General features: G+C 47.6%; 1 protein-coding gene across 6 annotated transcripts in view; it reads right to left on the bottom strand.

The window, feature by feature from the left end:
* CRTAM (cytotoxic and regulatory T cell molecule) overlaps positions 1–20,601 on the bottom strand; it is a 73,556-nt gene that overhangs the window by 51,830 nt on the left and 1,125 nt on the right. For 3 of the 6 annotated variants that reach the window (XM_073657391.1, XM_073657393.1, XM_073657392.1), the window contains exon 2: positions 17,613–17,707. In XM_073657391.1, coding sequence (XP_073513492.1) covers positions 17,613–17,664 — 52 coding nt within the window. In that variant the 5' untranslated portion in view covers positions 17,665–17,707. Of the gene's footprint in view, positions 1–17,612; positions 17,864–20,601 lie in introns of those variants that run through there. The other 3 variants (XM_073657395.1, XM_073657396.1, XM_073657394.1) reach the window with 2 other exon arrangements.

Raw genomic sequence — 20,601 nt, 5'->3', positions numbered from 1 at the left:
CACTGACAGCGCAGAGAATATAACGAGCGACATCACTGACAGCTCAGAGAATATAACGAGTGACATCACTGACAGCGCAGAGAATATAACGAGGGACATCACTGACAGCTCAGAGAATATAACGAGTGACATCACTGACAGCGCAGAGAATATAACGAGTGACATCACTGACAGCTCAGAGAATATAACGAGGGACATCACTGACAGCTCAGAGAATATAACGAGTGACATCACTGACAGAGCAGAGAATATAACGAGTGACATCACTGACAGCGCAGAGAATATAACGAGTGACATCACTGACAGCGCAGAGAATATAACGAGTGACATCACTGACAGCGCAGAGAATATAACGAGGGACATCACTGACAGCGCAGAGAATATAACGAGCGACATCACTGACAGCGCAGAGAATATAACGAGTGACATCACTGACAGCTCAGAGAATATAACGAGTGACATCACTGACAGCGCAGAGAATATAACGAGTGACATCACTGACAGCGCAGAGAATATAACGAGTGACATCACTGACAGCGCAGAGAATATAACGAGTGACATCACTGACAGCGCAGAGAATATAACGAGTGACATCACTGACAGAGCAGAGAATATAATGAGTGACATCACTGACAGCGCAGAGAATATAACGAGTGACATCACTGACAGCGCAGAGAATATAACGAGTGACATCACTGACAGCGCAGAGAATATAACGAGTGACATCACTGACAGCGCAGAGAATATAACGAGTGACATCACTGACAGCGCAGAGAATATAACGAGTGACATCACTGACAGCGCAGAGAATATAACGAGGGACATCACTGACAGCGCAGAGAATATAACGAGCGACATCACTGACAGCGCAGAGAATATAACGAGTGACATCACTGACAGCACAGAGAATATAACGACCGACATCACTGACAGCGCAGAGAATATAACGAGTGACATCACTGACAGCGCAGAGAATATAACGAGTGACATCACTGACAGCGCAGAGAATATAACGAGTGACATCACTGACAGGACAGAGAATATAACGAGTGACATCACTGACAGCGCAGAGAATATAACGAGTGACATCACTGACATCGCAGAGAATATAACGACCGACATCACTGACAGCGCAGAGAATATAACGAGTGACATCACTGACAGCGCAGAGAATATAACGAGTGACATCACTGACAGCGCAGAGAATATAACGAGTGACATCACTGACAGCGCAGAGAATATAACGACCGACATCACTGACAGCGCAGAGAATATAACGAGTGACATCACTGACAGCGCAGAAAATATAACGAGTGACATCACTGACAGCACAGAGAATATAACGAGTGACATCACTGACAGCGCAGAGAATATAACGAGTGACATCACTGACAGCACAGAGAATATAACGAGTGACATCACTGACAGCGCAGAGAATATAACGAGCGACATCACTGACAGCGCAGAGAATATAACGAGTGACATCACTGACAGCGCAGAGAATATAACGAGTGACATCACTGACAGCGCAGAGAATATAACGAGTGACATCACTGACAGCACAGAGAATATAACGAGTGACATCACTGACAGCGCAGAGAATATAACGAGTGACATCACTGACAGCGCAGAGAATATAACGAGTGACATCACTGACAGCACAGAGAATATAACGAGCGACATCACTGACAGCGCAGAGAATATAATGAGTGACATCACTGACAGCACAGAGAATATAACGAGTGACATCACTGACAGCGCAGAGAATATAACGAGTGACATCACTGACAGCTCAGAGAATATAACGAGTGACATCACTGACAGCGCAGAGAATATAACGAGTGACATCACTGACAGCGCAGAGAATATAACGAGTGACATCACTGACAGCTCAGAGAATATAACGAGTGACATCACTGACAGCACAGAGAATATAACGAGCGACATCACTGACAGCGCAGAGAATATAACGAGTGACATCACTGACAGCGCAGAGAATATAACGAGTGACATCACTGACAGCGCAGAGAATATAACGAGTGACATCACTGACAGCGCAGAGAATATAACGAGCGACATCACTGACAGCGCAGAGAATATAACGAGTGACATCACTGACAGCTCAGAGAATATAACGAGTGACATCACTGACAGTGCAGAGAATATAACGAGTGACATCACTGACAGCGCAGAGAATATAACGAGTGACATCACTGACAGCGCAGAGAATATAACAAGTGACATCACTGACAGCGCAGAGAATATAACGAGTGACATCACTGACAGGACAGAGAATATAACGAGTGACATCACTGACAGCGCAGAGAATATAACGAGTGACATCACTGACAGCGCAGAGAATATAACGAGTGACATCACTGACAGCGCAGAGAATATAACGAGCGACATCACTGACAGCGCAGAGAATATAACGAGTGACATCACTGACAGCTCAGAGAATATAACGAGTGACATCACTGACAGTGCAGAGAATATAACGAGTGACATCACTGACAGCGCAGAGAATATAACGAGCGACATCACTGATAATGTAGAAGAGCGCAGAAACTGTGACATCATCGACAGGACAGAGAATATAACGAGTGACATCACTGACAGCGCAGAGAATATAACGAGTGACATCACTGACAGCTCAGAGAATATAACGAGTGACATCACTGACAGTGCAGAGAATATAACGAGTGACATCACTGACAACGCAGAGAATATAACGAGTGACATCACTGACAGCGCAGAGAATATAACGAGCGACATCACTGACAGCGCAGAGAATATAACGAGTGACATCACTGACAGCTCAGAGAATATAACGAGTGACATCACTGATAATGTAGAAGAGCGCAGAAACTGTGACATCATCGACAGGACAGAGAATATAACGAGTGACATCACTGACAGCGCAGAGAATATAACGAGTGACATCACTGATAATGTAGAAGAGCGCGGAAACTGTGACATCATCGACAGGACAGAGAATATAACGAGTGACATCACTGACAGCGCAGAGAATATAACGAGTGACATCACTGACAGCGCAGAGAATATAACGAGTGACATCACTGACAGCGCAGAGAATATAACGAGTGACATCACTGACAGCTCAGAGAATATAACGAGTGACATCACTGACAGCTCAGAGAATATAACGAGTGACATCACTGAGAGCGCAGAGAATATAACGAGCGACATCACTGACAGCTCAGAGAATATAACGAGCGACATCATTGACAGCTCAGAGAATATAACGAGTGACATCACTGACAGCGCAGAGAATATAACGAGTGACATCACTGACAGCACAGAGAATATAACGAGTGACATCACTGACAGCGCAGAGAATATAACGAGTGACATCACTGACAGCGCAGAGAATATAACGAGCGACATCACTGACAGCTCAGAGAATATAACGAGTGACATCACTGACAGCACAGAGAATATAACGAGTGACATCACTGACAGCGCAGAGAATATAACGAGTGACATCACTGACAGCGCAGAGAATATAACGAGTGACATCACTGACAGCGCAGAGAATATAACGAGCGACATCACTGACAGCACAGAGAATATAACGAGTGACATCACTGACAGCGCAGAGAATATAACGAGCGACATCACTGACAGCGCAGAGAATATAACGAGTGACATCACTGACAGCGCAGAGAATATAACGAGTGACATCACTGACAGCTCAGAGAATATAACGAGTGACATCACTGACAGCACAGAGAATATAACGAGTGACATCACTGACAGCGCAGAGAATATAACGAGTGACATCACTGACAGCGCAGAGAATATAACGAGCGACATCACTGACAGCACAGAGAATATAACGAGCGACATCACTGACAGCACAGAGAATATAACGAGTGACATCACTGACAGCGCAGAGAATATAACGAGTGACATCACTGACAGCGCAGAGAATATAACGAGTGACATCACTGACAGCTCAGAGAATATAACGAGTGACATCACTGACAGCACAGAGAATATAACGAGTGACATCACTGACAGCGCAGAGAATATAACGAGTGACATCACTGACAGCGCAGAGAATATAACGAGTGACATCACTGACAGCACAGAGAATATAACGAGTGACATCACTGACAGCGCAGAGAATATAACGAGTGACATCACTGACAGCGCAGAGAATATAACGAGTGACATCACTGACAGCTCTTTTTCTCTGTCTCTCTCGATCCCTCTCTTTTTCGCTCTCTCTCTGTCTCTCTCGCCCCCTCTCTTTTTCTCGGTCTCTCTAGCTCTCTCTCTGCCTCTTTTTCTCTGTCTCTCTAGCTCTCTCTGCTCCTCTTTTTCTCTGTCTCTCTAGCTCTCTCTCTGCTCCTCTTTTTCTCTGTCTCTCTTGCTCTCTCTGCCCCTCTCTTTTTCTGTCTCTCTTGCTCCCTCTCTTTTTCTCTGTCTCTCGCCCCCTCTCTTTTCCTGTCTCTCTTGCTCCCTCTCTTTTTCTCTGTCTCTCTCGCTCCCTCTCTTTTTATCTGTCTCTCGCTCCCTCTCTTTTTCTCTATCTCTCTCCCTCTCTTTTTCTCTGTCTCTCTAGCTCTCTCTGCCCCTCTTTTTCTATGTCTCTCTCGCTCCCTCTCTTCTTCTGTCTCTCTAGCTCTCTCTCTGCTCCTCTTTTTCTCTGTCTCTCGCCCCCTCTCTTTTTCTCTGTCTCTCGCTCCCTCTCTTTTTCTCTGTCTCTCTTGCTCCCTCTCTTTTTCTCTGTCTCTCTCTCCCTCTCTTTTTCTCTGTCTCTCTCGCTCCCTATCTTTTTCTCTGTCTCTCTCACTCCCTCTCTTTTTCTCTGTCTCTCGTTCCCTCTCTTTTTCTCTGTCTCTCGGTCCCTCTCTTTTTCTGTCTCTCGCCCCCTCTCTTTTTCTCTCTCTCTCGCTCCCTCTCTTTTTCTCTGTCTCTCTCGCTCCCTCTCTTTTTCTCTGTCTCTCGCCCCCTCTCTTTTTCTCTGTCTCTCTCGCTCCCTCTCTTTTTCTCTGTCTCTCTCGCCCCCTCTCTTTTTCTCTGTCCCTCGCCCCCTCTCTTTTTCTGTCTCTCGCCCCCTCTCTTTTTCTCTGTCTCTCGCTCCCTCTCTTTTTCTCTGTCTCTTGCTCCCTCTCTTTTTCTCTGTCTCTCTCGCTCTCTTTTTCTCTGTCTCTCGCTCCCTCTCTTTTTCTGTCTTTCTCGCTCCCTCTCTTTTTCTCTGTCTCTCGCTCCCTCTCTTTTTCTCTGTCTCTCGCTCCCTCTCTTTTTCTCTGTCTCTCGCTCCCTCTCTTTTTCTCTGTCTCTCTTGCTCCCTCTCTTTTTCTCTGTCTCTCTCGCCCCCTCTCTTTTTCTCTGTCTCTCGCTCCCTCTCTTTTTCTCTGTCTCTCGCCCCCTCTCTTTTTCTCTGTCTCTCGCCCCCTCTCTTTTTCTCTGTCTCTCTTGCTCCCTCTCTTTTTCTCTGTCTCTCTCGCTCCCTCTCTTTTTCTCTGTCTCTCTCGCTCCCTCTCTTTTTCTCTGTCTCTCGCTCCCTCTCTTTTTCTCTGTCTCTCGCTCCCTCTGTTTTTCTCTGTCTCTCGCCCCCTCTCTTTTTCTCTGTCTCTCGCTCCCTCTCTTTTTTTCTGTCTCTCTCGCTCCCTCTCTTTTTCTCTGTCTCTCGCTCCCTCTCTTTTTCTCTGTCTCTCTTGCTCCCTCTCTTTTTCTCTGTCTCTCTTGCTCCCTCTCTTTTTCTCTGTCTCTCTCGCTCCCTCTCTTTTTCTCTGTCTCTCGCCCCCTCTCTTTTTCAGTCTCTCTCACTCCCTCTCTTTTTCTCTGTCTCTCTCGCTCCCTCTCTTTTCCTGTCTCTTTTGCTCCCTCTCTTTTTCTCTGTCTCTCTCGCTCTCTTTTTCTCTGTCTCTCTCTCCCTCTCTTTTACTCTGTCTCTCGCTCCCTCTTTTTCTCTGTCTCTCGCCCCCTCTCTTTTTCTCTGTCTCTCGCTCCCTCTTTTTCTCTGTCTCTCTCGCTCCCTCTCTTTTTCTCTGTCTCTCGCTCCCTCTCTTTTTCTCTGTCTCTCGCTCCCTCTTTTTCTCTGTCTCTCGCTCCCTCTCTTTTTCTCTGTCTCTCGCTCCCTCTTTTTCTCTGTCTCTCGCTCCCTCTTTTTCTCTGTCTCTCTTGCTCCCTCTCTTTTTCTCTGTCTCTCTCGCCCCCTCTCTTTTTCTCTGTCTCTCGCTCCCTCTCTTTTTCTCTGTCTCTCACTCCCTCTTTTTCTCTGTCTCTCGCCCCCTCTATTTTTCTCTGTCTCTCGCTCCCTCTCTTTTTCTCTGCCTCTCGCTCCCTCTCTTTTTCTCTGTCTCTCTCGCTCCCTCTCTTTTTCTCTGTCTCTCGCCCCCTCTCTTTTTCTCTGTCTCTCTCGCCCCCTCTCTTTTTCTCTGTCTCTCGCCCCCTCTCTTTTTCTGTCTCTCGCCCCCTCTCTTTTTCTCTGTCTCTCTCGCTCCCTCTCTTTTTCTCTCTCTCGCTCCCTCTTTTTCTCTGTCTCTCGCCCCCTCTCTTTTTCTCTGTCTCTCGCTCCCTCTTTTTCTCTGTCTCTCGCCCCCTCTCTTTTTCTCTGTCTCTCGCTCCCTCTCTTTTTCTCTGCCTCTCGCTCCCTCTTTTTCTCTGTCTCTCGCTCCCTCTTTTTCTCTGTCTCTCGCTCCCTCTCTTTTTCTCTGTCTCTCTCGCTCCCTCTCTTTTTCTCTGTCTCTCGCTCCCTCTCTTTTTCTCTGTCTCTCGCTCCCTCTCTTTTTCTCTGTCTCTCGCTCCCTCTTTTTCTCTGTCTCTCGCTCCCTCTCTTTGTCTCTCGCTCCCTCTCTTTTTCTCTGTCTCTTTCTCCCTCTCTTTTTCTCTGTCTCTCGCTCCCTCTCTTTTTCTCTGTCTCTCGCTCCCTCTCTTTTTCTCTGTCTCTCTCGCTCCCTCTCTTTTTCTCTGTCTCTTTCTCCCTCTCTTTTTCTCTGTCTCTCGCTCCCTCTCTTTTTCTCTGTCTCTCGCTCCCTCTCTTTTTCTCTGTCTCTCGCTCCCTCTTTTTCTCTGTCTCTCTCGCTCCCTCTCTTTTTCTCTGTCTCTCGCTCCCTCTCTTTTTCTCTGTCTCTCGCCCCCTCTCTTTTTCTCTGTCTCTCGCTCCCTCTCTTTTTCTCTGTCTCTCGCTCCCTCTCTTTTTCTCTGTCTCTTGCTCCCTCTCTTTTCCTGTCTCTCTTGCTCCCTCTCTTTTTCTCTGTCTCTCGCTCCCTCTCTTTGTCTCTGTCTCTTTCTCCCTCTCTTTTTCTCTGTCTCTCGCTCCATCTCTTTTTCTCTGTCTCTCGCCCCCTCTCTTCGTCTCTTGCTCCCTCTCTTTTTCTCTGTCTCTCGCCCCCTCTCTTTTTCTCTGTCTCTCTCGCTCCCTCTTTTTCTCTGTCTCTCGCTCCCTCTCTTTTTCTCTGTCTCTCTCTCCCTCTCTTTTTCTCTGTCTCTTGCTCCCTCTCTTTTTCTCTGTCTCTCGCTCCCTCTTTTTTTCTCTGTCTCTCTCGCTCCCTCTCTTTTTCTCTGTCTCTCGCCCCCTCTCTTTTTCTCTGTCTCTCGCTCCCTCTCTTTTTCTCTGTCTCTCGCTCCCTCTTTTTTTCTCTGTCTCTCTCGCTCCCTCTCTTTTTTTCTGTCTCTCGCCCCCTCTCTTTTTCTCTGTCTCTCGCTCCCTCTCTTTTTCTCTGTCTCTCTCTCCCTCTCTTTTTCTCTGTCTCTCGCTCCCTCTCTTTTTCTCTGTCTCTCGCTCCCTCTCTTTTTCTCTGTCTCTCGCTCCCTCTCTTTTTCTCTGTCTCTCTCGCTCCCTCTCTTTTTCTCTGTCTCTCTCTCCCTCTCTTTTTCTCTGTCTCTCGCTCCCTCTCTTTTTCTCTGTCTCTCGCTCCTTCTTTTTCTCTGTCTCTCGCTCCCTCTCTTTTTCTCTGTCTCTCTTTCCCTCTCTTTTTCTCTGTCTCTCGCTCCCTCTCTTTGTCTCTCGCTCCCTCTCTTTTTCTCTGTCTCTCTTGCTCCCTCTCTTTTTCTCTGTCTCTCGCCCCCTCTCTTTTTCTCTGTCTCTCTTACTCTCTCTCTTTTTCTCTGTCTCTCTCGCCCCCTCTCTTTTTCTCTGTCTCTCGCTCCCTCTCTTTTTCTCTGTCTCTCTCGCCCCCTCTCTTTTTGTCTGTCTCTCGCTCCCTCTCTTTTTCTCTGTCTCTCGCTCCCTCTCTTTTTCTCTGTCTCTCGCTCCCTCTCTTTTTCTCTGTCTCTCTCGCTCCCTCTCTTTTTCTCTGTCTCTCGCTCCCTCTCTTTTTCTCTGTCTCTCGCTCCCTCTTTTTCTCTGTCTCTCGCTCCGTCTTTTTCTCTGTCTCTCGCTCCCTCTCTTTTTCTCTGTCTCTTGCTCCCTCTTTTTCTCTGTCTCTCGCTCCCTCTCTTTTTCTCTGTCTCTCGCTCCCTCTCTTTTTCTCTGTCTCTTTCTCCCTCTCTTTTTCTCTGTCTCTCGCTCCCTCTCTTTTTCTCTGTCTCTCGCTCCCTCTCTTTTTCTCTGTCTCTCGCTCCCTCTCTTTGTCTCTCGCTCCCTCTCTTTTTCTGTCTCTTTCTCCCTCTCTTTTTCTCTGTCTCTCGCTCCCTCTCTTTTTCTCTGTCTCTCGCTCCCTCTCTTTTTCTTTGTCTCTGGCTCCCTCTCTTTTTCTTTGTCTCTCGCCCCCTCTCTTTTTCTGTCTCTCTCGCTCCCTCTCTTTTTCTTTGTCTCTCTCTCCCTCTCTTTTTCTCTGTCTCTCGCTCCCTCTCTTTGTCTCTCTCGCCCCCTCTCTTTTTCTCTGTCTCTCTCGCTCCCTCTCTTTTTCTCTGTCTCTCTCGCTCCCTCTCTTTTTCTCTGTCTCTCTCTCCCTCTCTTTTTCTCTGTCTCTCGCTCCCTCTCTTTGTCTCTCGCCCCCTCTCTTTTTCTCTGTCTCTTTCTCCCTCTCTTTTTCTCTGTCTCTCGCTCCCTCTCTTTTTCTCTGTCTCTCGCTCCCTCTCTTTTTCTCTGTCTCTCGCTCCCTCTCTTTGTCTCTCGCTCCCTCTCTTTTTCTCTGTCTCTTTCTCCCTCTCTTTTTCTCTGTCTCTCGCTCCCTCTCTTTTTCTCTGTCTCTCGCTCCCTCTCTTTTTCTTTGTCTCTGGCTCCCTCTCTTTTTCTTTGTCTCTCGCCCCCTCTCTTTTTCTGTCTCTCTCGCTCCCTCTCTTTTTCTCTGTCTCTCTCTCCCTCTCTTTTTCTCTGTCTCTCGCTCCCTCTCTTTGTCTCTCTCGCCCCCTCTCTTTTTCTCTGTCTCTCTCGCTCCCTCTCTTTTTCTCTGTCTCTCTCTCCCTCTCTTTTTCTCTATCTCTCGCTCCCTCTCTTTGTCTCTGTCTCTCTTGCTCCCTCTCTTTTTCTCTGTCTCTCTCGCCCCCTCTCTTTTTCTCTGTCTCTCGCTCCCTCTCTTTTTCTCTGTCTCTCTCGCCCCCTCTCTTTTTCTCTGTCTCTCGCTCCCTCTCTTTTTCTTTGTCTCTCTCTCCCTCTCTTTTTCTCTGTCTCTCGCTCCCTCTCTTTGTCTCTCTCGCCCCCTCTCTTTTTCTCTGTCTCTCTCGCTCCCTCTCTTTTTCTCTGTCTCTCTCTCCCTCTCTTTTTCTCTGTCTCTCGCTCCCTCTCTTTGTCTCTCGCCCCCTCTCTTTTTCTCTGTCTCTCGCTCCCTCTCTTTTTCTCTGTCTCTCTCTCCCTCTCTTTTTCTCTGTCTCTCGCTCCCTCTCTTTGTCTCTCTCGCCCCCTCTCTTTTTCTCTGTCTCTCGCTCCCTCTCTTTTTCTCTGTCTCTCGCTCCCTCTCTTTGTCTCTCGCTCCCTCTCTTTTTCTCTGTCTCTTTCTCCCTCTCTTTTTCTCTGTCTCTCGCTCCCTCTCTTTTTCTCTGTCTCTCGCTCCCTCTCTTTTTCTTTGTCTCTGGCTCCCTCTCTTTTTCTTTGTCTCTCGCCCCCTCTCTTTTTCTGTCTCTCTCGCTCCCTCTCTTTTTCTCTGTCTCTCTCTCCCTCTCTTTTTCTCTGTCTCTCGCTCCCTCTCTTTGTCTCTCTCGCCCCCTCTCTTTTTCTCTGTCTCTCTCGCTCCCTCTCTTTTTCTCTGTCTCTCTCTCCCTCTCTTTTTCTCTGTCTCTCGCTCCCTCTCTTTGTCTCTGTCTCTCTTGCTCCCTCTCTTTTTCTCTGTCTCTCTCGCCCCCTCTCTTTTTCTCTGTCTCTCGCTCCCTCTCTTTTTCTCTGTCTCTCTCGCCCCCTCTCTTTTTCTCTGTCTCTCGCTCCCTCTCTTTTTCTCTGTCTCTCGCTCCCTCTCTTTTTCTCTGTCTCTCGCTCCCTCTTTTTCTCTGTCTCTCGCTCCCTCTTTTTCTCTGTCTCTCTCGCCCCCTCTCTTTTTCTCTGTCTCTCGCTCCCTCTCTTTTTCTCTGTCTCTCGCTCCCTCTCTTTTTCTCTGTCTCTCGCTCGCTCTTTTTCTCTGTCTCTCGCTCCCTCTCTTTTTCTCTGTCTCTCGCCCCCTCTCTTTTTCTCTGTCTCTCTTGCTCCCTCTCTTTTTCTCTGTCTCTCTCGCCTCGTCTCTTTTTCTCTGTCTCTCTTGCTCCCTCTCTATTTCTCTGTCTCTCTCGCCCCCTCTCTTTTTCTCTGTCTCTCGCTCCCTCTCTTTTTCTCTGTCTCTCTCGCCCCCTCTCTTTTTCTCTGTCTCTCGCTCCCTCTCTTTTTCTCTGTCTCTCTCGCCCCCTCTCTTTTTCTCTGTCTCTCGCTCCCTCTCTTTTTCTCTGTCTCTCGCTCCCTCTCTTTTTCTCTGTCTCTCGCTCCCTCTTTTTCTCTGTCTCTCGCTCCCTCTCTTTTTCTCTGTCTCTCTCGCTCCCTCTCTTTTTCTCTGTCTCTCGCTCCCTCTCTTTTTCTCTGTCTCTCGCTCCCTCTTTTTCTCTGTCTCTCGCTCCCTCTTTTTCTCTGTCTGTCGCTCCCTCTCTTTTTCTCTGTCTCTTGCTCCCTCTTTTTCTCTGTCTCTCACTCCCTCTCTTTTTCTCTGTCTCTCGCTCCCTCTCTTTTTCTCTGTCTCTTTCTCCCTCTCTTTTTCTCTGTCTCTCGCTCCCTCTCTTTTTCTCTGTCTCTCGCCCCCTCTCTTTTTCTCTGTCTCTCGCTCCCTCTCTTTGTCTCTCGCTCCCTCTCTTTTTCTCTGTCTCTTTCTCCCTCTCTTTTTCTCTGTCTCTCGCTCCCTCTCTTTTTCTCTGTCTCTCGCTCCCTCTCTTTTTCTTTTTCTTTGTCTCTGGCTCCCTCTCTTTTTCTTTGTCTCTCGCCCCCTCTCTTTTTCTGTCTCTCTCGCTCCCTCTCTTTTTCTCTGTCTCTCTCTCCCTCTCTTTTTCTCTGTCTCTCGCCCCCTCTCTTTGTCTCTCTCGCCCCCTCTCTTTTTCTCTGTCTCTCTCGCTCCCTCTCTTTTTCTCTGTCTCTCTCTCCCTCTCTTTTTCTCTGTCTCTCGCTTCCTCTCTTTGTCTCTCGCCCCCTCTCTTTTTCTCTGTCTCTTTCTCCCTCTCTTTTTCTCTGTCTCTCGCTCCCTCTCTTTTTCTCTGTCTCTCGCTCCCTCTCTTTTTCTCTGTCTCTCGCTCCCTCTCTTTGTCTCTCGCTCCCTCTCTTTTTCTCTGTCTCTTTCTCCCTCTCTTTTTCTCTGTCTCTCGCTCCCTCTCTTTTTCTCTGTCTCTCGCTCCCTCTCTTTTTCTTTGTCTCTGGCTCCCTCTCTTTTTCTTTGTCTCTCGCCCCCTCTCTTTTTCTGTCTCTCTCGCTCCCTCTCTTTTTCTCTGTCTCTCTCTCCCTCTCTTTTTCTCTGTTTCTCGCTCCCTGTCTTTGTCTCTCTCGCCCCCTCTCTTTTTCTCTGTCTCTCTCGCTCCCTCTCTTTTTCTCTGTCTCTCTCTCCCTCTCTTTTTCTCTGTCTCTCGCTCCCTCTCTTTGTCTCTCGCCCCCTCTCTTTTTCTCTGTCTCTCTCGCTCCCTCTCTTTTTCTCTGTCTCTCGCCCCCTCTCTTTTTCTCTTTGTCTCTCGCTCCCTCTCTTTTTCTCTGTCTCTCGCTCCCTCTCTTTTTCTCTGTCTCTCGCTCCCTCTCTTTGTCTCTCGCTCCCTCTCTTTTTCTCTGTCTCTTTCTCCCTCTCTTTTTCTCTGTCTCTCGCTCCCTCTCTTTTTCTCTGTCTCTCGCTCCCTCTCTTTTTCTTTGTCTCTGGCTCCCTCTCTTTTTCTTTGTCTCTCGCCCCCTCTCTTTTTCTGTCTCTCTCGCTCCCTCTCTTTTTCTCTGTCTCTCTCTCCCTCTCTTTTTCTCTGTCTCTCGCTCCCTCTCTTTGTCTCTCTCGCCCCCTCTCTTTTTCTCTGTCTCTCTCGCTCCCTCTCTTTTTCTCTGTCTCTTTCTCCCTCTCTTTTTCTCTGTCTCTCGCTCCATCTCTTTTTCTCTGTCTCTCTCGCTCCCTCTCTTTTTCTCTGTCTCTCGCTCCCTCTCTTTTTCTCTGTCTCTCTCTCCCTCTCTTTTTCTCTGTCTCTCGCTCCCTCTCTTTTTCTGTCTCTCGCTCCCTCTCTTTTTCTCTGTCTCTTTCTCCCTCTCTTTTTCTCTGTCTCTCGCTTCATCTCTTTTTCTCTGTCTCTCTCGCCCCCTCTCTTTTTCTCTGTCTCTTTCTCCCTCTCTTTTTCTCTGTCTCTCGCTCCCTCTCTTTTTCTGTCTCTCGCTCCCTCTCTTTTTCTCTGTCTCTTTCTCCCTCTCTCTTTCTCTGTCTCTCGCTTCATCTCTTTTTCTCTGTCTCTCTCGCTCCCTCTCTTTTTCTTTGTCTCTCTCTTTTTCTTTGTCTCTCGCTCCCTCTCTTTTTCTCTGTCTCTCGCTCCCTCTCTTTTTCTCTGTCTCTCGCTCCCTCTCTTTTTCTCTGTCTCTCTCGCTCCCTCTCTTTTTCTCTGTCTCTCGCTCCCTCTCTTTTTCTCTGTCTCTCTCGCTCCCTCTCTTTTTCTGTCTCTCGCTCCCTCTCTTTTTCTCTGTCTCTCGCTCCCTCTCTTTTTCTCTGTCTCTCTCGCTCCCTCTCTTTTTCTCTGTCTCTCGCTCCCTCTCTTTTTCTCTGTCTCTCTCGCTCCCTCTCTTTTTCTCTGTCTCTCTCGCTCCCTCTCTTTTTCTCTGTCTCTCGCTCCCTCTCTTTTTCTCTGTCTCTCGCTCCCTCTCTTTTTCTCTGTCTCTCTCGCTCCCTCTCTTTTTCTCTGTCTCTCGCTCCCTCTCTTTTTCTCTGTCTCTCTCGCTCCTTCTCTTTTTCTCTGTCTCTCTCGCTCCCTCTCTTTTTCTGTCTCTCGCTCCCTCTCTTTTTCTCTGTCTCTCGCTCCCTCTCTTTTTCTCTGTCTCTCTCGCTCCCTCTCTTTTTCTCTGTCTCTCGCTCCCTCTCTTTTTCTCTGTCTCTCGCTCCCTCTCTTTTTCTCTGTCTCTCGCTCCCTCTCTTTTTCTCTGTCTCTCGCTCCCTCTCTTTTTCTCTGTCTCTCGCTCCCTCTTTTTCTCTGTCTCTCTCGCTCCCTCTCTTTTTCTCTGTCTCTCGCTCCCTCTCTTTTTCTCTGTCTCTCGCCCCCTCTCTTTTTCTCTGTCTCTCGCTCCCTCTCTTTTTCTCTGTCTCTCGCTCCCTCTCTTTTTCTCTGTCTCTCGCTCCCTCTCTTTTTCTCTGTCTCTCGCTCCCTCTCTTTGTCTCTGTCTCTTTCTCCCTCTCTTTTTCTCTGTCTCTCGCTCCCTCTCTTTGTCTCTGTCTCTTTCTCCCTCTCTTTTTCTCTGTCTCTCGCCCCCTCTCTTCGTCTCTTGCTCCCTCTCTTTTTCTCTGTCTCTCGCTCCCTCTCTTTTTCTCTGTCTCTCTCGCCCCCTCTCTTTTTCTCTGTCTCTCGCTCCCTCTCTTTTTCTCTGTCTCTCGCTCCCTCTCTTTTTCTCTGTCTCTCGCTCCCTCTCTTTTTCTCTGTCTCTCTCGCTCCCTCTCTTTTTCTCTGTCTCTTTCTCCCTCTCTTTTTCTCTGTCTCTCGCTCCCTCTCTTTTTCTCTGTCTCTCGCTCCCTCTCTTTTTCTCTGTCTCTCTCGCTCCCTCTCTTTTTCTCTGTCTCTCGCTCCCTCTCTTTTTCTCTGTCTCTCTCGCTCCCTCTCTTTTTCTCTGTCTCTTTCTCCCTCTCTTTTTCTCTGTCTCTCGCTCCCTCTCTTTTTCTCTGTCTCTCTCGCTCCCTCTCTTTTTCTCTGTCTCTCGCCCCCTCTCTTTTTCTCTGTCTCTCGCTCCCTCTCTTTTTCTCTGTCTCTTTCTCCCTCTCTTTTTCTCTGTCTCTCGCTCCCTCTCTTTTTCTCTGTCTCTCGCTCCCTCTCTTTTTCTCTGTCTCTCGCTCCCTCTCTTTTTCTCTGTCTCTCGCTCCCTCTCTTTTTCTCTGTCTCTCGCTCCCTCTCTTTTTCTCTGTCTCTCGCTCCCTCTCTTTTTCTCTGTCTCTCTCTCCCTCTCTTTTTCTCTGAGGTCGGGGGTCACATGATAACTGAGTATCTGCGTCCTGATGATTGTGGCCGCTATCGGAGATGATTATTATTATACTGAAATGAAAGTGACCTAGTGCCGAGCGGCGCCGCAGGAAGCGTAACCCGGCTCTGCTACATACTGCAGACAAGAGCCGAGTATTTGCACCTACTGAATTATGTACAATATTCCACCATGGAAGGAATAGCAGAGCTGAGTGTGTATAGGCGCATTAGATGAGCTGAATCGGGAATGACGGCTCGTTAGATGATTCGCTGAATTTTGACTTATGTAAATCTGCCGGAAATCAGGAATAGTTCATAACAGAACTGAAATCTCCATTACTGGCAGCACATTGTCCTGTGCCCGAGTGCTGCCGATAACGACATTCTGTGCGCAGGGAAGACGGTTCCCCCAATGTAAAGAGACCGCGTCTGTGTCCGGATAATGCTGCCAGGTGTAAGAGAAAGGAACAACCCATGGTCGCAGACTAATGGGGTCACCAACCACAAGCTGATCACTGTGTTATCTGTGGTGTTACATAGGACTGCTGGTGACATCTACTACATTATCTGTACTCAGAGAGTTATCACTGTGTTATCTGTGGTGTTACATAGGACTGCAGGTGACATCTACTACATTATCTGTACTCAGAGAGTTATCACTGTGTTATCTGTGGTGTTACATAGGACTGCAGGTGGCATCTACTACATTATCTGTATCCAGAGAGTTATCACTGTGCTATCTGTGGTGTTACATAGGACTGCAGGTGACATCTACTACATTATCTGTACTCAGAGAGTTATCACTGTGTTATCTGTGGTGTTACATAGGACTGCAGGTGACATATACTACATTATCTGTACTCAGAGACTTATCACTGTGTTATCTGTGGTGTTACATAGGACTGCAGGTGACATCTACTACATTATCTGTACTCAGAGAGTTATCACTGTGTTATCTGTGGTGTTACATAGGACTGCAGGTGACATCTACTACATTATCTGTACTCAGAGAGTTATCACTGTGTTATCTGTGGTGTTACACAGGACTGCAGGTGACATCTACTACATTATCTGTACTCAGAGAGGTATGACTGTGTTATCTGTGGTGTTACATAGGACTGCAGGTGACATCTACTACATTATCTGTACTCAGAGAGGTATGACTGTGTTATCTGTGGTGTTACATAGGACTGCAGGTGACATCTACTACATTATCTGTACTCAGAGAGTTATCACTGTGTTATCTGTGGTGTTACATAGGACTGCAGGTGACATCTACTACATTATCTGTACTCAGAGAGTTATCACTGTGTTATCTGTGGTGTTACATAGGACTGCAGGTGACATCTACTACATTATCTGTACTCAGAGAGTTATCACTGTGTTATCTGTGGTGTTACATAGGACTGCAGGTGACATCTACTACATTATCTGTACTCAGAGAGTTATCACTGTGTTATCTGTGGTGTTACATAGGACTGCAGGTGACAGCTACTACATTATCTGTACTCAGAGAGTTATCACGGTGTTATCTGTGGAGTTACATAGGACTGCAGGTGACATCTACTACATTATCTGTACTCAGAGAGTTATCACTGTGTTATCTGTGGTGTTACATAGGACTGCAGGTGGCATCTACTACATTATCTATACTCAGAGAGCTATCACTGTGTTATCTGTGGTGTTACATGGGACTGCAGGTGACATCTACTACATTATCTGTACTCAGAGAGTTATCACTGTGTTATCTGTGGTGTTACATAGGACTGCAGGTGACATCTACTACATTATCTGTACTCAGAGAGTTATCACTGTGTTATCTGTGGTGTTACATGGGACTGCAGGTGACATCTACTACATTATCTGTACTCAGAGAGGTATGACTGTGTTATCTGTGGTGTTACATAGGACTGCAGGTGACATCTACTACATTATCTGTACTCAGAGAGGTATGACTGTGTTATCTGTGGTGTTACATAGGACTGCAGGTGACATCTACTACATTATCTGTACTCAGAGAGGTATGACTGTGTTATCTGTGGTGTTACATAGGACTGCAGGTGACATCTACTACATTATCTGTACTCAGAGAGTTATCACTCTGTTAACTGTGGTGTTACATAGGACTGCAGGTGACATCTACTACATTATCTGTACTGAGAGAGTTATCACTGTGTTATCTGTGGTGTTACATAGGACTGCAGGTGACAGCTACTACATTATCTGCACTCAGAGAGTTATCACGGTGTTATCTGTGGAGTTACATAGGACTGCAGGTGACATCTACTACATTATCTGTACTCAGAGAGTTATCACGGTGTTATCTGTGGAGTTACATAGGACTGCAGGTGGCATCTACTACATTACCTATGCTCAGAGAGTTATCACTGTGTTATCTGTGGTGTTACATAGGACTGCAGGTGACATCTACTACATTATCTGTACTCAGAGAGTTATCACTGTGTTATCTGTGGTGTTACATGGGACTGCAGGTGGCATCTACTACATTACCTATACTCAGAGAGTTATCACTGTGTTATCTGTGGAGTTACATAGGACTGCAGGTGGCATCTACTACATTACCTGTACTCAGAGAGCTATCACTGTGTTATCTGTGGTGTTACATAGGACTGCAGGTGACATCTACTACATTATCTGTACTCAGAGAGTTATCACTGTGTTATCTGTGGTGTTACATAGGACTGCAGGTGACATCTACTACATTATCTGTACTCAGAGAGCTATCACTGTGTTATCTGTGGTGTTACATAGGACTGCAGGTGACATCTACTACATTATCTGTACTCAGAGAGTTATCACTGTGTTATCTGTGGTGTTACATAGGACTGCAGGTGACATCTACTACATTATCTGTACTCAGAGAGTTATCACTGTGTTATCTGTGGTGTTACATAGGACTGCAGGTGACATCTACTACATTATCTGTACTCAGAGAGCTATCACTGTGTTATCTGTGGTGTTACATGGGACTGCGGGTGGCATCTACTTTAGCGATACTCGTACCCTGGTGTAGATTGTCAGCTCTTTGACCCATACTCGTCAGTGTTTTCCTGTCTCTCTCTGTAGGTCAGACCCCCGTCCTGTGTGGCCCCTCTGTGGCTCCGCTCTGGGTTTCTTACCTTTCACTTTGCTCATTATCAGCAGGACATGGAGAGCGGCCACCGCAGTCATCAGTCCGGGCTCGGGGCTCCTCTCTGCTGCTGCTTCCTGTGCGCTGCAGAGTAGATGTGATATATGTGGCTTATGGGGGTGCGGAAATGATCGCAGACCAGGTCTATGTCACTCGGTTCTTTCCACTGTGAGAAAGTTACAGTTTGCGGTGTAGAGCGACCACAGCGACACTATATACCTGCGGAACAGTCATCCTGCAAAGCTACAGCTACAGCAAACCGCGTCCTGTCCTCCCACCGGACCATGGACTCGCCATACACCAAGAACATGTACTACCTGCAGGACCAGGCATACATAGCAGCATCATATACTGTGACCCGGGACATTATCCAGCTGACTAGTCTGCATACTCTAATACCTTTCTATCATAGCTGCGATGATCTGCAGGTCCTGACTCCTATCACAGATGCAATACTCTGCATGCCCTGACACCTTTCTATCATAGCTGCGATGATCTGCCGGTCCTAACACCTTTCTATCATAGCTGTGATGCTGTGTGGATTGACACCTTTCTATCATAGCTGCGATGCTCTGCGGGTCATAATTCTTTTCTATCATAGCTGCGATGCTCTGCGGGTCCTAATTATTTTCTATCATAGCTGCAATGCTCTGCATGTCATGACACCTTTCTATCATAGCTGCGATGCTCTGTGGGCTGACACCTTTCTATCATAGCTGTGATGCTGTGATGATCCTAATTATTTTCTATCATAGCTGCAATGCTGTGAGGGTCCTAATTCGTTTCTTTCATAGCTGCGATTCTCTGCATGTCCTGACACCTTTCTATCATAGCTGCGATGCTCTGCGGATCCTAATTCTTTTCTATCATAGATGCGATGCTCTGCATGTAATGACACCTTTCTATTATAGCTGCGATGCTCTGTGGGCTGACACCTTTCTATCATAGCTGTGACGCTGTGATGATCCTAATTCTTTTCTATCATAGCTGCAATGCTGTGAGGGTCCTAATTCGTTTCTTTCATAGCTGCGATGCTCTGCATGTCCTGACACCTTTCTATCATAGCTGCGATGCTGTGAGGGTCCTAATACTTTTCTATCATAGCTGCGATGCTCTGCGGGTCCTAATTATTTTCTATCATAGCTGCAATGCTCTGCATGTCATGACACCTTTCTATCATAGCTGCGATGCTCTGTGGGCTGACACCTTTCTATCATAGCTGTGATGCTGTGATGATCCTAATTATTTTCTATCATAGCTGCAATGCTGTGAGGGTCCTAATTCGTTTCTTTCATAGCTGCGATTCTCTGCATGTCCTGACACCTTTCTATCATAGCTGCGATGCTCTGCGGATCCTAATTCTTTTCTATCATAGATGCGATGCTCTGCATGTAATGACACCTTTCTATTATAGCTGCGATGCTCTGTGGGCTGACACCTTTCTATCATAGCTGTGACGCTGTGATGATCCTAATTCTTTTCTATCATAGCTGCAATGCTGTGAGGGTCCTAATTCGTTTCTTTCATAGCTGCGATGCTCTGCATGTCCTGACACCTTTCTATCATAGCTGCGATGCTGTGAGGGTCCTAATTATTTTCTATCATAGCTGCGATGCTCTGCGGGTCCTAATTATTTTCTATCATAGCTGCGATGCTCTGCATGTCCTGACACCTTTCTATCATAGCTACGATGCTGTGAGGGTCCTATTTCTTTTCTATCATAGCTGCGATGCTCTGCGGATCCTAATTCTTTTGTATCATAGCTGTGATGCTCTGCATGTCATGACAGTGTAAGGGTAGAAGACCGGGGGTGTAAGTACTTTCAGAACAAGGGATCCAGAACTGCCAGGGCCGTGCCTCTTGTTGCAGGGGGAAGACAGACCGGGAGACAGGAGTCAGGTGACCGGGAAGCTGGGGGTGTGTCCAGGGAGAGAGCTGAGGAGTCAGGTGACCGGGGAGGTGAGCTCGTGTCTAGGAAGAGGGTGGAAAAGGGGTTTTTGTGCGGGAAAAGTGGCAGTGGACAGTGGGAGTCAAGCCTGACTAGAGGGAGAAGAGACGCAGGATCCTTGGAGCCGAGCAAGTGAGGTGCAGTGTTATGGACTAGGGGCTCAGCGGGTCAAACCGGAGACCGCCCGCTGCCGCTAGAAGACGGAGCATTGTTTAGGCGGGGAAGACGGAAGAAAGCAACACCGGCATCAGCCGGCAACTGCCTTGTGAGGAGCAAGAGTCAGCTAAGTGAAAAAACTGCCGATTATAACCGTGTCGACTCTGCTACATCTAGCCCAACTGTGGATTGTCAGTTATAGCATATTACCTGCTACTTCCCTTATTGTCCCCATATTTCTCCTGTTACTCCCTGCGGGGAGATTGACCCTGTTACAGTAAATCCCCCTTGTTATTTAACCCTGTACTGGCTGCTCTGTGTTTCTGTGTCGCTTTATCTAAAGTACCCCTGTTACATTTGGCGTAGTCGGCAGGATGCAGTCTTTAGACACAGACATTGCAGATCAGTCCATCCTGGGAGCCCCTAAATCTAGCTTGCCGCTGGGGGCCATGCTCAGCAATCTCCCAAAGTTCACCGGGGACAATATGATGCTGTGGGACTGGGTTGAGAGAGTTAGGAGTATGTTACGTATCCATCCGATGACCCCAGCTATGCAAGCCGAAATAGCCCTACTGGCCCTGGACGGCGAGGCCCGGCACTCCGTGATGTACCGCCCTCCCCATGACCGGGATACTGTAGAGAAAGTGGTGCGGATACTGGAGGAGAGGCATGGGGATCCCACCAATGTAGGAGAGCTGAGGATACGGCTGTTTCACCAAGCGCAGCAGGAGGGGGAGACTGTTACGCAGTATGTTAATGCCTTACAGAGGGTGCATGCCTATATCACTAGAAAAGACGACATGGGGAATTTGGGAATGGGCCCCCCTGACGTGATCTTAAGGGACCGGTTTGTGGCAGGCCTCAGGGATGTGCA

Source organism: Phyllobates terribilis, unplaced genomic scaffold (assembly GCF_046119375.1).
Source record: "Phyllobates terribilis strain yellow unplaced genomic scaffold, ASM4611937v1 Scaffold_12__6_contigs__length_324123572, whole genome shotgun sequence".
Lineage (NCBI taxonomy): Eukaryota > Metazoa > Chordata > Amphibia > Anura > Dendrobatidae > Phyllobates > Phyllobates terribilis.
This window is presented reverse-complemented; position numbering and strand designations above follow the sequence as displayed.